At 46.6% G+C, this 16732-nt stretch overlaps 1 protein-coding gene across 3 annotated transcripts in view; it reads right to left on the reverse strand.

The window, feature by feature from the left end:
* LOC144162552 (receptor-type tyrosine-protein phosphatase T-like) overlaps positions 1-16732 on the reverse strand; it is a 616771-nt gene that overhangs the window by 215502 nt on the left and 384537 nt on the right. The window contains exon 1 of one of the 3 annotated variants that reach the window (XM_077693137.1): positions 9987-10771. The exons of the other annotated variants lie outside the window; for them this stretch is intronic. Coding sequence (XP_077549263.1) covers positions 9987-10101 — 115 coding nt within the window. The 5' untranslated portion in view covers positions 10102-10771. Of the gene's footprint in view, positions 1-9986; positions 10772-16732 lie in introns of those variants that run through there. 3 annotated transcript variants of the gene reach the window in all.

The raw sequence follows: 16732 nt of genomic DNA on the forward strand, positions 1-16732 counted from the left end.
AACGAAAGATCCACTCATATAAGGAAAACAGCGTGTAGGAATGCAACCCACCAGCCACTTTACCACACTTGAGCCCGCTTGTGCGACATACCAAGGTCGTTAGAATCAAATGCCAATGACGGAGTTTATACGCTTTCAAAAGAAGCTACATGCGTGCGAAATTCAGTGTATGTGTTTGATAGCAGTAAGATTGATTGGGTAAACAGTTTGAGCTCTGAAGGAACCAGTAAACGTATCAGCTGTGCATACGAAACTACCACTGTAAACGCTGTAAAGCAGTGTCATAGTGCAGATGGTTTTCCGATGCGAAGGCAGCTTACTGGCACGAGCGACACCGCCTCAACGTCCCCCTTCTTTGACGAGTTTTACACAAAGTCTTACGGAACGATTATTATTAACTGCAACAAAATACTGCGCGCGCAGGTCGGATAAGGAACAAGCATGGCAAGACAGCGGTTTCCAAGCGTCATTGCTGTGGTATATACGGGGAGGCCGACGGTAACCGAGCGCAGTTTAGAATGACGTTCTGCCAGATTCAGTTTGTTTTGTTTTTGTTGGATTTCAGTATATGGATGCTAAGTGGTGGCAACATATTAACTTTCTGTTTTAAGTATTGGGGTCCCATTTTGAACCGCAACAAATTAGCGGGAAATTCGCCATGTTTTTTACGTAAGCACGACCTAAGCAATCAGTGACGCGATGCACCTACAGCTATGACGATATATAGTGTAATTTAACACCCCACTCAAAAGGATAACAGCCAAGGTATAAAATATTGCGCATAAAAGATATAAAACATTTGGCAGGTACTATAAAAAGTAAGACGGTAGCGGAGGCTGGGAAGAGAAAGACGTTTCTGTAGGTCGAAATTGGCGTCAATACTACAAGGCGATTCAGTAATGTTGATCCAAAGGCCAGGTAAAGGCGGATGTTGAGCTAAAAAACATCACACGATTTTTTTACCGTATCTATTTATTTATTTCAATAGCTTTTAGTAACATAGTTGGGCTCCCTGCTTGAACGCAATCTTTGTTGCGTTATCACAATGGGTTATCACGTTCCCGGTCGCCACCGCCGCACGCTATCGTCTGCTGCTATGTTACAAGTTTATGGCGTGATCATATAAACGGACGGCCGCGACCTTCGCTTGTATGACAAATAAGGGAAGTGACCCGCTGCGCCTGATAACCGCGGAGCTTATCGGTGTCGCCGATTCACTCACTCGTCAAGCTCAACTTCAATGAGCGCTGCAATGAAGAAGAGTCACTTTTCTTTGTTATTTTTTTCTTGAGTTATTCAAGTGACCCAGCAGCTTACTAGGAGGAATGTGGACAAATGCCATGCATTGGGTTCTCTTTGCCACGAGAGGCTTGTACTGCCCTTATGTTGCGGTTACGCCAAACAAATAATTTTTATTTTATGGCGAAACAAATGCAAAATAGTGCACGTTTTTTGTATGCTCCGTGATCGCTGACTTAGGAACAGTCGAAACTGTTATTTCCTTCGGTAGAAAATTGGTTTAAACCACGCGTCATGGGAAACTGCGTCTGCTGCAAATTCACATACATTTCGCGGCGCTGAAGGTCGATGACATTTTTTGCCCTCATTCGCGGTAAAAGCAGCCTCTATTTTCAAGCTGTTACGTAACATTACGCCACTTTTACGAAGGCTGAAGTTGCCGATGTGTGACGTGTTCGTTCCCGCCGACTGTTTAAATTACCTTACGCCTTCTCAGACAATCAGAGAGAGAGCGTGCATTACAAGCAGTATTGTTGTTGAATAGCAAAGGCAGGCTTACGTTGTCATGTCCGGTGCATTTAGTCGAGATTTTCATTGCCGGCCAAGAATTATACGCTTTAAGTTACGACAAATGAGTCAAACTTCAGACCTCGTGCTCATAAACGTCATTAAACGTCAAAATGACGAAGGCACAATCCACCGCTTCGTCAACCGGAAGCACGTGACCAAAAGTGAAAGACAGTCAGAAAACACTTCCTGCGAATTCCCCAATTGCCTGGGAATATGTGCAGTCGAGAATAAGGCCCATGGCTTTAATACAGCATTTCTGACATCACAAAAGATGCGGTGCCATAAAAAAACTAAAATTTTGGCCTTAATATTACCTTTTCCAGTGTACAAAGCACCGCCTGCGGCCGCGCAATCAATGAGGCTAACGTATGAAAGGAATCGAACCTAACAAAGTTGCTTGTTGTTTTCATGCGCTGTCTAAACGACTGCGCATGGGAGTGGATGCAGACCATTTTATCCGATAGTAAGTTTGGGGAACCTCCTTGTTTTCCTCTAAAGACGCGCGAGAAAGCCGCCAGTGTGTTAGTTTATTGAAGTTCAATGCGCAAAATTGGCGCCTTGCTTTTTTGGGGGGAAGAGGGAGGGAGGAGGGGGTTTAGGATCAGCCACAAAGGCGTTGACGTGTGCGTGCGTATTTCCGTGTGTGTGCTTGTGCAAGTGTTTTTGTGTGCACGTGTACATGTCCTTGGGAGGCACCTCTGTGCGTTTGTACAATGTACACGACACATGGGTTTAAAAATTCTGATGCCTTTTTTCAAAAGAAAAACAGTTAGAACGCAAAGCTTTTTTCGTTGGAACTTGAGTCAAAGTCAAATTTTCGAACTGCTTCGTCCACGTCGGAATAGCGCAATTCGATAGATGTCAGGTTCACAAAGCGGGGGACGCGGGTTCGACTCCGACTACAGGAAGCGTTGTATTGTTGAGGCGCTTGATCTGCTTTCGCTTATCATCATCACACGGGGCCTTGTGGGAACTCAATGCGTAGAGTTGGCTTCCCTGCAGTGCGCTTTGGCACGGCAGAGAGCTGCGTGAGTGAAGCTTTGGCCTTCTATAATTCCAGTGGTAACTCAGTTACGTGACCTTTACAATACTTTGCGACACGGCGTGTGCAATTGTGCACGCGACTTTAAGAGTATTTTTGTAACAATCGTCGTCATCCCCATGTGAACCGCTTAGCCAGCTTTTGCATTTCCCGCTCTACGGCGGGAAATGCGATTAAGTGGGCTGCACCTACTGAGCGCTTAAGAACACCTAGTTGACACGCTAAATGCTCGGTGCGTCAAGTAGGTGTTTTTGGTTTTAGGTTTTCTATCTACTTAAAACTTTTATTTAAACAAAACTGAAGCTTTTACCTTAATATGTATATGTCTACAGATCAGAATAATGTGTATACGTTTCATATTGTAGCAGTGGTTACGAAGCGGTAGTGACGTTTGCGATAGCGTTTTTACGAATTGGACACGAACTAATTTATCAACTAATTATGAGATCGAGTTGTTTATGGTTTTTAAGTGAAATGTTGGTAATGAAAAATATACGCAGAGAGTTTCGAATTTTGCTGACGGCTACATCCTCATGCGTGTTGAAAAGTGATAAATTTACCTTTGCTTGTGTGCTCTTTGAGATCGTTGTGATTTGCGATTTTCCGAAGAAAATCTCTGGCTTTGACATTTAAAGCGAAGCTTTATTTGTCTCTCCTCTCTGCTTTTCGGGCCCTGCTGCTGATTCTGTTGTTAGGTTTACGAATGCGCCGCTGCGTGCCCAGTGGTTCCTGCTTCGGTGACGGGGGAAGCCTCCGGGCATCCTACCGCTGCGTTTCTTACAAAAGCACCATTTTGAGCACGTCTAGGCTAATATCGGACGCCAGCGCCGGCGCGGAGCGTTTTCAGTTTGAGCATTCCTTTGTACTTGGAGGTGACGTAGGAAGAGCTTGCTCGTCACGGATACAAACGAGCACGTAAATATGCTCAAGCAAATTGTCTCCGAAGAACTCCTCCAGTGTACACAATATCCAGGCCTGAAAGAAGCGTCATGTAGAACGAGAACGTCTCCGTTAGGCAGCGAAACGTGGTGCAGTCTTCGAATATATGCTCGGTATGCTGGATCAGAGACGTTAGTCAAGGTATCGGCATTTGGCGGCAATTAAAGACGGGCGCCGTGAGCAGTACGCCCTCATGCGACAAACTGAGAAAAAATGCTGCATGCGCTGTCGCCTCAGCCCAGTTATGCCCAGTTCTGCTGGAAAAACCGCGCTTTTACGGGAGACCAAATAAGTAACAAAGTAGATATATGGCAGCTGCATCCAGCAGATAAGATAACTTTTACCTAACTTACTCAACCAATTTCGCAGACAGATTTTGTAGTATTTACAGACGGCTCGCCAGTTAGAACCGACATAGGAGCAGCTTTTATAATTGTTGATAAATCCAGCAAAATAGTAGAAACCAAACAATACAAACTTCCGGAGTAGAGCACTAACTTTGAGGCAGAAGGAATCGCGATTTTAAAAGCAATTGAATACCTCCAAACTAGCTTCAAAGAAGGTAACGTACAGGTTTATACTGAGAGCCCATCAACCCTAAAAGCAATCAGCAATCCAAATAATCGGAACCAAATATGTTTAGAATTAAAGAAGTGATAAACAAAATAGCAAAACTGGTCAAAATAACGTAAACTTACATTAAAAGTCACCGTGGCAACGACGGAACGAAATAGCGGACGAAATGGCTAAAAAATCAGCAAAATATGGCGAAAAAATTGACTGCCCTATTTCACTATAATATATCAAAAAACAGATGAATATTGAACTAATAAAACATTAAAATTTTCAGCGGCATCAAGAAGGAAATGAAAGCTACACATTCCAATGGATAAAGAATATTCACAAAATTTCGGACCACTTTCCCACCAACTATTACACGTCACAGTTTATCACTCGACACGATAGATTTCCGTTTCCTTTTCATAGGTTCGCCATTATAAATAATAACGTATGTAAATGTAGCTTACCAGCAGCCACTGGTAAGTTACAGCCACTGCACTGCACACGACTACCGCAAGAAATTAAATTTCCGCGCGTGATGGCCAGCATCAGACTTGGCTGTAGCTTTTGAGCCCCATCTAATCAAGCTGGCCTCCGTGAGAATTGCCTGTAAAACGTTCTGTGGTCTTGGGCCTACGAGCGGAATAGAAGACCACCAAGACAGAAGTTCTATGGTGTAACGAACGTCAGGCTAACGCTAAGACAGTACAGCTCTCTCAGACCCTTTTGTAAATAACGTTAAGGTACCCACGTAAAGATAAACGTGAAGGTACAGTCTTTGGAAATACTGCAAATGAACAAAAGAGGGCATGCTCTGTCTCACGTAAATCTTTCGGAACCCCTCGTAATAGTGTAGCTGCCTATCCTACGGAGAAATTCATGACGGTGTAAGGTGGATGTTTAGGAGAAGCGTCATCGTAAGTCGACGAGAGGTGGTTCATTCGATAGACGGACATGAGAGATCAGACAGGCGTGTCCGGTAGAGATCTCTTTTTTTTTACGAAAATTTTATATATAGCCACTTGTGCAGAGGGAAAAACCTATGTTAAGGTATTTTGCGGAAACAATCATTCTCCCTTCCTAAAAAACATTCACAAAGCCCAGTCGGGTCACTGGCGCTTTGAGCGGCTCGCGGAAAACTCGAAACTTCTACCGCTGTAGAACAAAACCTACAGCGGCTATCACCCTAGTTCTTTTATGTAAAGCCTTTGCATACCCTCAACTGAATTAGCATAATAGTCTTGCATATTAGGCTTGCAGAGGGAATTGCTTCCAATAAAAATACCCAAATTGGAACATATTTTGAAAAATGCCCAAATGTGGGAATTTTTTCTCGTTATCTAGACAAGCTTCGAGGTTGAAATGTTTTGCTGGTATTTTGCTATCTTTTTTCAATCTTCGTGCCTCTTTAGTTTATGTGGTAAAGACGCTTCAAAAAGAAAAAGGCCGTGTACTGCTACAAGGTAACGCATTTTCATATATGTTGAAGGCCAATAAAATAAGACCCGCTTAATTTCTTTTCAAACTTGCACAAATAAAACCAACATTGCTCTCTTTCACCTACATCAAAAGCGTGTTATACTATTTTTGTTGTTTTGTAGCTACAAAGCGTCAAATATGGTCTTGTTAGCCGCATTTGGGTGACATACCCAAGTGGTTTGTAAGAACCTTATTACCGCAGTGTAGGGCGAGAAATGGCCGTTACCAAGAAAATCAATAAATAAACATTGCGGGGAACATGCTTTGTTGAAAGGAAGCGTGAACAAAGTAGCCACCATTTTACTAGGTTGTAGCAAAAGCACCCCAAGTGGACCGTTCACGCTAGCGCAGTCGCTCTTCTGGGTGCATCTCTTCCTGCGCTGCTCAGTGTTGTGTGCTCGCTGTGTAGGCCTACTGGCATATAGAGTTGGTAAGATGAGATCCTAATCCTTTGGGAGCTGCCGGGTAGAACAGGCTATGCTCAAGCTTAGTCTAACTTGCAGCGTTGGGGTAAGCGTTCCGGCGAAAATAAATAGGCACTGGGGGATGGCGGCCGAACTTTCTTCTTATTTTCACAAAGATGTGATCTCACGTTCCCCAGAAAAACATATCACCATACCCTAACCACCGTGAGTGACGACAGAATCAGGCGGCCTAAAAAAACCGCCCTAGCTGTAGTAACAGCTACTGTATTATCATCGCCTGCGGCGATTCTCGCACATCGACGAGCCATTGAAGGCCAATAGCCAAAGAGTAGCAGGTGCTCTGTGCTGATTATTTAAGTGCGCATAAGAAAACAATTGTTTCAAGAAGGATCTTCCCTAGTGTGAACGATCTTGACTCTGGAAGAGAAAATCATGTTCAGGCGACTAACGAGCATGTACATCTTGACCGGTATTGACGGTCGCTAGACCGCTGCCGCCCAGGACTGTTATCATCTAAAATTTTTTGGTTGCCGCTAACCCACTATTGGCCACTTAGATCAGCCTCACTGCCGTCCTGCTTCATGCTCAAGTGACCGACAGTAAAGACGTACTGCCTCGCCGGTGCTAAGTGCTCTGCAGTAGCATATACTGCCACAGATACCCTCAGGAACCCGTGCATATGTACTTAAATTTTGGTGAACAGACAATTGCACAAGGGTGCTATTCCTAAAGTTTAAAGGCCGCGCGACTACCACACCAGAGAACTGAAGTGCATATGGTTCGAACATAAGAATAATTGAAAGTCTTCCTTAATTAGACATTTTTGTATTTTAGACATTTTGTTCTTGATAACTCCGCTGTTTTTCATGCAAAACACTAGGAAATCATTTAAATCCCATAACATAAAAAGGCCAGGTCTCGAGTTCGGCGGTTGAGACTGCACCAGTCGATAATTATACACATGCCCAAACATGGGCTCGGAAGCTGTAAACAATGCCAAGAAAAAATACTGAGCGTACGTGAGCATGCGCCTCGTGAGGAGCGCCCGGCCTCGGCCAGCTAAACCTTCCGGAACAGCCTGCCACGAATTCGTGGCGTGATCTCTCGCGTGCTGTTTCCCTCGCCAGTTCAGGGGCTTTCGTGCCTCAAGTGGGGAGCACAGACGCCGAGTTCCCGAAGCCTGTTGCCCCAAGTTCCAACGCGGCTAACGCGGTCCACTTTGGGAGAGGCGTGAAAGCGGGCGAACAAAACGATCCATACCTTCCAGTCACGGACAACTTTCAGCGGCAAGTTCGGAAATCCATGGGAGGTGCAACAGCCGGGTCCCCGACGAATGGGAGAGGGGCCGCCACCTTTGCTGCTCTACAGCCTTGCACCACTAGTGCAAGCGGCGCGCTTTTTTTCCCCCTTGCCTCTGTGCGAGACTTAGAAGTAAAGGAACCAGTGTTTTCGAAAAAGGCGTAAGGCTATGGAATCTGCAATAATTAAATTAAAGTACACCCAATTCCTCTTCATTGTAACTTAAACATTTACGAATAAAAATCGTGAAACACGGACAAATTTATGTGATAAGATTCATGTTATTCCACAATTGTCTTGGTTCGGTGGCATAACTTCACCTCAGAAAATAAGTCACGGAGATCACGGAGAAGTTCCAGTTTTAGAAATGTGACAAGTAGATACACCTAAAAGATGTTTTCAGAAAACGTTTGTTTACTTTTCCGAAACGTTACCCTATTTTCATGTCCGTATTTTGTAAGAATTTCCTGTTGCTCTGTATAAATTTTACCGTCATTTTGTATCGACGAACCGAGGGTCCCAATAAAGTCTTTGGCTCTGGGACCCTCGTCTGTATATCCTGGATTTTGTAACAACTTATTTTTGGAAATAATAAAACTTGAACAAAAAAAAATGGAACATGGTTGGTACCTAATTATTAGAGACGAAATAGTTGAGCTGAGTGGTATTGCTGTACGCCCATCAGATCATATGTAAACAATCGACTAAAAGTGTTTAGTATGTTTCCCGTGTTCATCGAAATGGTGGACCTTTTTCTGCTTTTGTGATGCCACCCGGAAAAATAATTGTTAGAACTGCCTTTTTTCGAGCTTCTGCTACAGATCCGACGCACTTTCATTCGTAATGTAAACCGTTCGTTTCCCACCAGATGTTTCTCATTCCACAATTTTCGCCTTCATATCACACATAAGTGAATACTTTGCAGAACATCAGGCAGTGCGGGTAATTTGTCGTCAAACGTTCCTGACGATTGAGATTCGCCCTCTGAATGCCCAACTTGAACTAGCGTCCAAAGGAAGCTTACGGCTTCACTTATGCCTTTCCAACATACTTTATGTTACACAGGAGAATTATCTTGTAATTATTGTTCCGTGAAGAAAGTTGAGCGGGACAGCCGCACAACAAAGAGAGCAACCGGAACAAGTAGCAAGCTTGACGTCAGCTCAGTGTACAGTTGACTTAGAATTGTTTTAAATATAGGTAGTGGTATATTGTAGCCTTTATTATGGCATAAATAGGCGTTTAGTCTTGCCATTAAGCGTAGTGTAACGATAAAGATAATTACAATGAACAAACAACCGAGATCAGGTGGGGTGCAGATACTATGTACACAATCCTGTTAGGCATGCAATTGGATGATGGGTTATTTCTGGGTAATTGCGTCGTTTTACCCGTGGCGTGTTGTATCAAAAAATGTGTCTTTGTTGGAAAGCTGCAAATTATTGCAGCTTTGTTCATACAGTAGTGTTGTGTTCATAAGGCAGTAATGAGCTAATAAGTGCATAAAAAAACACTGGACATCAATCAAGCTTCTAGATTGACTCATACCCGCCGCGGTGGCTCAGTGGCTAAGGCGTTGTGCTGCTGAGTACAAGGACACGGGTTCGGTTTCCGGCCGCGGCGGCCGCTTTTCTGGTGGAGGCGAAAAGCAAAAACGCCCGTGCGTACGAGATTTCGGCGCACGTTAAAGATCCCCAAGGGGTCAAAATTAATCCGGAGCCCTCTACTACGGCGCGCCTCATCGCCTGCGTTGCATCGGCGCGTTAAACCCTACAATCAAATCAAATCAGATTGACTCATGCAGTAGAACTCCATGCAGTATGACGTAAATATACGATACGGCGTTATGCAACAGCCGAAGAAGCAATTCTACGAAGTTCTACACAGAAAGAGAGAGCCAGAGAGAGATGGAAAAAGGAAGGTGACTTTACATATAAAGTGGGAAAACAGCTTCATTTTGTATACAAATTCCTCCTTTCGTCTGTAGTGCCACATTGCATTGATATGAACTGCCATCGGATGCATTAAAAGGTGATATGCAAACGTTTTTGTTGCTCTAAATATTACCCAGTTCTCTTTCAGCTTCGACCAAGAATGGGTGGGATCACTGGCGGACTCTGTATATTGGCAGAAGTACTACGGCTAAAAAGGAGAGCTAACAAATGAATACTGTGACAAGACACCACCAATGCCGATAGCACGCTGTGATCCAGAGTGACTCTGAATGGAAGTAAACCATACTAAAAATCTGTCTGGCGGCACATATTGATGCCTAAAAGCGGATCGCGTGCGCCCATTGACTCAGCAGCTTGCTGCTTTAGAGCTAGTTGGCTGATTCTTCAGGTATCTGTGTTAACTGACAAGCTTCTTCAGTGACCCCATCTGCAGTATGACGAAGAGTTTTGCGCTGCCGCTCTTTCACAAAAACTCACCGGCAATGCAGACGACGATAAATGCGGCGATGACTCTAAGGAAGGCCATCATGCTTGATCTGTGGGACACATCCTGAGCCTGGTTACGTCCTGTGCATGGCCTCGGGGAATGCATCAAGGAGAACCAAAGACGTGGGCGGATGAAGACACACCGGTCAAGAAACGACGTACGAAGAAACCAGCTCTTCTTGCAAGGGCCGCGCGTGTCTTCAGGACGCAAACCTTGTGTGGCCGTCCCCGCTACAAGGCGAACGATACGATGAAACAATGGCCCACTTGCCCTCCCCGGCGGCACTCCGGGTTTCGTGGATCCCCTTGGCCACTTCGGTAGGCGCCGCCGCAGCACACAGACGGACAGGCACTCTTTTTCTCTTGAACGTGGTTGGGTCTGGGGGAGGCAGGTAATATGGCTGATGAGCCGTAATTGTCTTAACTGCTTCAGGGGGCAGGGAGGGCTATATTCAGGCGACGACGCTGTTCACGAGCTCTCCGTCACCTAAGGGTCTTTTCCCGATGAAGCGTACACACGACGTGGTAAACTCAGGAGAGAGAGAGCGGTTGGGACCGCGGAGTCTGGCTTGGGCGTCGGTGGCAGCAGGCGAAGCCGCACATTGCGGAGAAACTGCTACGAGGCGAGAGGACGGAGCCGGCGGCCTGTGGAAATCCCACCGGCTTGAAGGCGATGCAGGGGCTCGGAAGGGAAATGACGTCTTCCACTAGCGGCACTTGTTGCCCCCGTGTCCTGCGTTTCCGGAGGCGAAAAGACAGACTGCGGAGCTTCCTGGATGGCGTCGCTCTTTATCTGCGTCCTTTTGCGCCGCCTGTATGTGTCACGAACTATTCCGGTGAAAAAGTTCCTCTTTTGCTTGTTGGTTGCCCGACCGGCTGTCAATAGCAGGGTTGCAGACTTCTCTTTTCGCTATCAGGTCGATAGCGTTGCTCAATGCCTGACCGAATCAAATCGTTCTCCATAAATAACACGGGGACACGTATTTTAGCACAGAAATTATTGTCCCCTTGTAGTTAGGAGCGGGGTTTACCTTGGGGAACGCGACAAGCCGTGGTAACTCAGTGGATAAGGGGTGGTGCTCCTCCAACAAGGGCGTTGGTCCGATTCCTATTGCAGCGGCTGTTTTTTTAGGATGGAGGCAACAGACGAAAACGCTATACCTCGAGATTCTTTTGCACGCTAGAGATCTTCAGGTAATTGAAATTTTTGCGGAGCCCTCCTCTCTGGCGCACCTGAAAGCGCAGGTGCAGCTGCGGCGTGTTAAATTCGCTACTTCCAGCGGCTATAAGTGGCGCAACGAGAAATCCAATATGGCCGTACGAGAGATAACTAGGCTGGTCGGAGTGTGTGCGCTAGATGCTAGGTGTGCATAGAGTGGTGTGCCACCTGTTTACTGTAGCGGCCAAGATTAACGCCAATATGACTGATAAAAGGAAACGCTGCCCTGCAGAAGCAGAAGGCGATGGTTTTGAATCGGGATGCTGCTTATGTTGCCGACTGAATGTCGGCTGCGGCCTGGCTTGCGTTGTTGTTTTTTCACTTTATAGCTACTAAGGGCTGCTGCTTTGTTCGCACACTCCGCAAAATGTCGCAGCTTCTTTGCGTTGTTATTTATTATTTGGAGGCCCACTTTTTCTGGTTGAGGCTACATTTTATGTATTTGTTGGTGCAGTGGTTTGGCGCCAAGAAATTCTGTGGAGTGTGCCACCCAGAATGCGTGTCTTGCCCGTGCGCTGACAGCGTATCAAATCGTGCCTATACATCGCATCGACTCTGCCACGAAAACAGGCGTCGCGAAATTGTGGTGCTTTTCTCAGCGCTTGCCTTCGTAACAGAATCGGCGCCAATACGGCAGTTCGCGACGATTAGGGTACCGTATTTTGTAGCAAACTTTCACTGCGCGAGCACGACACCTGCCCTCATGACAGGTTCAACGTTACGACTACAGCTTGCGACTGCTACGGTAACTTTGCCATGTCCTTAGAATGCGTGACGACTTCGGTGCCGTCTCATGACGCCTGCCTTTGCGACGTGCCCCACGCGACAAAGTAAGGCAGTGCGCGGCGCGGCTACTGCAGCAACATTTCACGGTGCCTACCTTCGGTGTGGGATCAACGTGACGACAACTAGCGATTTGCTTTCAGGGTACGAAAATTATAATTGTAGCATTACGATACACTTTCATCACGCGAATACGGCACTTTCAACGTGACTTCCTTCGTGGCCTGGGTTGCGATGCAGCGCGCGACGAATATGGCAAGCTTTCTCAACGCCTGCAAACGTAGCGCGGCCTTTTCTTATGTGTGTGTAATAGGCTTCCCAATTCGAATCTGGTAAGGAACCATTCCTTCTTCAGGCGGACATCAATCGGAAACGGGCGGAGGTATGCCTTGCCACAGCACTGCGCTAAGCAGCACTTTTGCAATCATGGACTTTCCGCACGCGCAACGTTTGTGCTTCTTGTGTTCCTGTATCTCTCGCCTGTTTTAGATGCAAAGCATCTCTTGCTCTCGGCTCCGTCGTCCGTCGTCCGTCCATCCATCGGCCCACGAAGACAGCGGCAACAATGCCGCTCCAGGAGCCCTTTAAAGGAAAGCGTGCTCGTCTCGTGCCGGCCTTGGAAGATACCGGCAACAGTGTCGCTCCAGCATCCCATGGTCGGGTTTTATGTCCCTCCCTTGTTATGGCGCCGTCCACACCCCCCCCCCCCTGCGCATGCTCGGCTCATCTCGGGCCGGCCCAGGAAGACACCGGTAACACTGTCGCTCCAGGATCCATTAAAGGGTAAGACACCACCGGGCGTTCAGCAAGCCGAGCATGCGCAGTGGGGGAGTGGACGGCGCAACAACGGCAAGGGAGGGTCATAGCCCCGTCACATTTAATAAAATTACACCATCCTCCCGTAGGGGAACCCTGACTAGTATGCAAAACAGCCATGGACTGAACGAAATTGCCCATTTCGTAGTTCCGGTAAGTGAAAAGTGTTGTAATTACCATGGAAACCAAACTGTAAATATAACGGTAGCTACGTACCTTTACCTAACGGAAACGACGAACGAAAACTAATGGGCACTTGAACCGACCCCATGGCTGCTTTGTATACTACTCAGGGTTCCACGACGGGAAGATGGTGTAATTTGTTTATGCTTTTTTCGCTAAGCAAGACCGTGGACCACGCAACAACTAGCCCGAAGCCACACTCAACCACACTCTAAAGAGAGAAGCCCCGATGTTTGGGTGCACCATTTGGAGCCGAAGCAGCGGCGTATAATCTTTCAACTGGTTCCGGCGGCCACCGCGCGGTGGCGCCACTGTTGGTGAAAGTTGCGAATACCTCGCACCTTCTCGAAAGCAAAATGCTTGTGGCAATTGTCGTTACGTTTGTTTTTACGGTTTGTTCCTAGAATTGCGGACCTTTTTTGTCGTTTAATTTCACATCACAACCTTCAAACAAGATGTTTCGCGGATATCTCCGCACTCAACGGGGTGGTCGCGGGTGCCGGCGCATACAACCGGGTAGGGAGGTTTCGGCCCAACTCACGAGCTGTGTCGCGGTCTATAGCCGGCCGATGCGCTTCATCGTCTTGGCGCAGCCTGCTGCGGAGAAATCAAGAATAATGAGCAAGCGCGCGTAAATCCTTGACGTAGAAACTAATGTGACGCCCTCTTTCAGGGCACGCAGTTATTCTGGGCGATTCACCCACTCATTAACATGCAGAGGCATGTTCCGTGTTCCATTCTCCATACTCCGTGTTCCAAAGCTCTACAGCAAGACGGAGAATCCCCGTGCTAAATTAGTTTATTCCTTACGACTGCGCAAGCGACAGCCTTAAGTGAATTTTCAAAGTGTTTGAGCACAATGGAAGTTTTCTAAGCTTGTTTTAGCACTTCGTAATTACTCCGAAGCGGAGAAATTAAGCAAAAATTAAGCGAAGAAAATGGGCATGGGTGGGTTACGTCATGCGCATGGCGTTCGAAAGGTGGACCATCCGTTTAACGGAGTGGCTGCCGATACAGCGTAAACAAAATAGGAGTCGGCCAAGAACTCGATGGAGGGCTGAACTACATAAATTGGGCGGGAATGAGTGGACGCAGCTGGTACTCGATATACGTGGCTGGAGGTCTTTTGGAGAGGCCTTCGTCCCGCATTGGCCACAACCAGATTGATGATGAGGATGATTGATTGCTCTGAGAAAGGCTGTGGGAACGAACTAAGAATTTGTAAGCATACTCGACCTGCCGCTAGACAAACGTATTGGTCGAAGGGCAATGTTGCTACTGTGAGGAAGCTTATATGAAACGGCCTGATTAAATGATTCCAAGGCCGGCATGGACGCTTTTCCGATCGAGGCGGAAAGTGAAAATGCCCGGACGTCGATATTTCACCGTGCGTTGCCGATCCACAGGTTGCCGAATTTAATCAGCAGCCATCCACTACGGCGTGGCTGTAGTGGATGGCTTCTACAGGTGTAGCTTTGTCGTGCAAACACGCACGCAACCCTCTCAAAATACTATTGATAATACCGAGAGGTGGAGAAAATTTATTGAAAAAAAGCTGCTATCCATCACACGGGAGCCTTTAACTTCTACAAAGCATTGCTTTATGTGTAGGGTAGATGGTTGCGAGTGCATTTGCGAGAAACGCACTCCGGGTGTCGATGTAGCCTCGATATAAGGGTCTACGGCCAGCGCCTTATTTTGAGTAGTTGAATAATACCCTGCGATTCGATGAACTTGAACATTTGTTAAAACGAATGCACTAGGAAGGTTACGGTCTCACGTTCAGGATTCTTACCTCAAAGAAGGTATTTCAAACGACGGACCAACTGAGATCACTTCCTAACTTATTCCGATGACTGTAGTTCGGTGAACTGCGACTTTTAAGCTATCAACCGCTCCACTTCGGAAGACATTCTGTCATATTCATTGATTGTGCTTTTGTTGCATTAAGAGGCGCTGTGTCTTATCAGATGCACCCTGTAATTGACATGCCAGTACCAATGTGCATAACTGAGTTGACTTATTTGTCAACTGTTAAACAGAAGCAGGAAACGCCTATTAGTAAATTATAGTGCGCACTTTGACAGTGGTACTACGACTATTACATTACTCGTGAGGTAGTGAGAGCAACTTTGACTTTGATAGTCAAATTCGGCGCGTTTAACGGTTTGGGTTCACGCGCGTCTCCGATTTTAATTTTCAAGAACCCTATATGATGTGTCGACTATTTCGGTTTCTGTGTTCAAGTAGAATTGTTTCCTTCTCACATGGGGGCAGGAAATTGCACAGGCTACAATTAAGTGTACGAGTGGATGTCGGCATTTGATAAAGCATAATAGACATGCCCGAGTGGTCTAATATTTACAGAGTGGTCGTGCCCTGCCCTATTTATTTCAGTTTTAGCTGACCGTTTCTGCCGATGTGCTCTGCTGCCGCCAGCCCGCTCAGTCCGACCGGAGTGTCAGCAGTAAGTAGAAAGACTTTTAGCTAAGCAATAACCGTATCTCCCTCGACGGGGAATAATTCGCGCAACTGCTCGTGCCCTGTGCGCGTGTAAACAAAAATGTCACAGAAATGAAACATGAAAATCGGTATTTTTGGCCCTCAAATAACGCAAAGTGCCGTGTTCATTCCTTATTTCACCTTTTTTATATAATTGAGTCGTTGAATCGATATAATTGCCTTAACATTCATTAAAACAAGCCCTTCTACTTTCGAGTAGCTAGGGCCAGGCTGTCTGTATCGAAGGTGCATACAAGAAGGCGCGCGCATCAGTCGACGTTTTTCGTTGCGTTCCAAATGTCGTTGAGTTGTGTGGCACATTTGCCCATTTGAAAGCGCTTTCGTTGTTTCGTCTCCCGTGTTAAAACTGTAGAATAAAGTTCGTAGCGTGCTCGCCTCACAGGCGGCAGCCATCGTAAAAGTAGAACAGTGACGATCCGCTAATAGGTCCCGTCAAGCGCAGCGGGGCCCCGCTCCGGTATCGCCGCTATCGCCCTACTGCGCCACGCATGCGCAAAGGCACTCGCACTTGCTATCTGAGGGGAGGGGACTGTCGGAAATGGTCAGCTAATATTCTGTAATACCACTTCCCGCCACTTAGCAAGTGGTAAATATACGTTAGTTTTTCTACATTGTGTGAACTAGTGTCTCAAGATAAGATACAGAGTACCGTAACATAGGCACGCATGTGAGCAACGGTGGCCATTTTGGTATTTACCAGTGTTGCCAGATTGCCGCTTCGGCAAACTCCCCGCCAAATTTGACGAGGTCATTTATAAGCAGCACTGCCGAAGACGTGGCCACATGGCATCTTGGACACGCTTCTGCAGCTGAAATGCTGAGAAGTGCGTTATCTTTGATCCGCGTACGGAACGACGCCAGTCGCACGCAGCCGCAGACCAGGGAGGACAATCTGAGACTACCCCAGTTCACCGACTGAAAACGCCTAAACAACAAAATTACGGTGCCCATGACCCGTCGCAGCATATACAAATGTCACATGATGCGAATTTGCCAATGATCCCGACAGTGGCCCGTAACAATACAAGAAAAGAGTGCCGATACCCTCTAACCTTATCTAGTGGCACTAGTGTGAAAGACCACTCATGATACACGACGCACACTTCACAGTTGCGAAACCTGCCATCGAAAATTGCGGAAAGGCTCCCATAGCTGTTTGGGCCCTGAAGACAACATTTACACCAGAGCAAAATGCAGCTTGTGTACTATTATG

The sequence above is a fragment of the Haemaphysalis longicornis genome, unplaced genomic scaffold (assembly GCF_048455015.1).
Source record: "Haemaphysalis longicornis isolate Haplotype H1 unplaced genomic scaffold, Haemaphysalis longicornis Haplotype H1 scaffold_12, whole genome shotgun sequence".
Classification (NCBI taxonomy): domain Eukaryota; kingdom Metazoa; phylum Arthropoda; class Arachnida; order Ixodida; family Ixodidae; genus Haemaphysalis; species Haemaphysalis longicornis.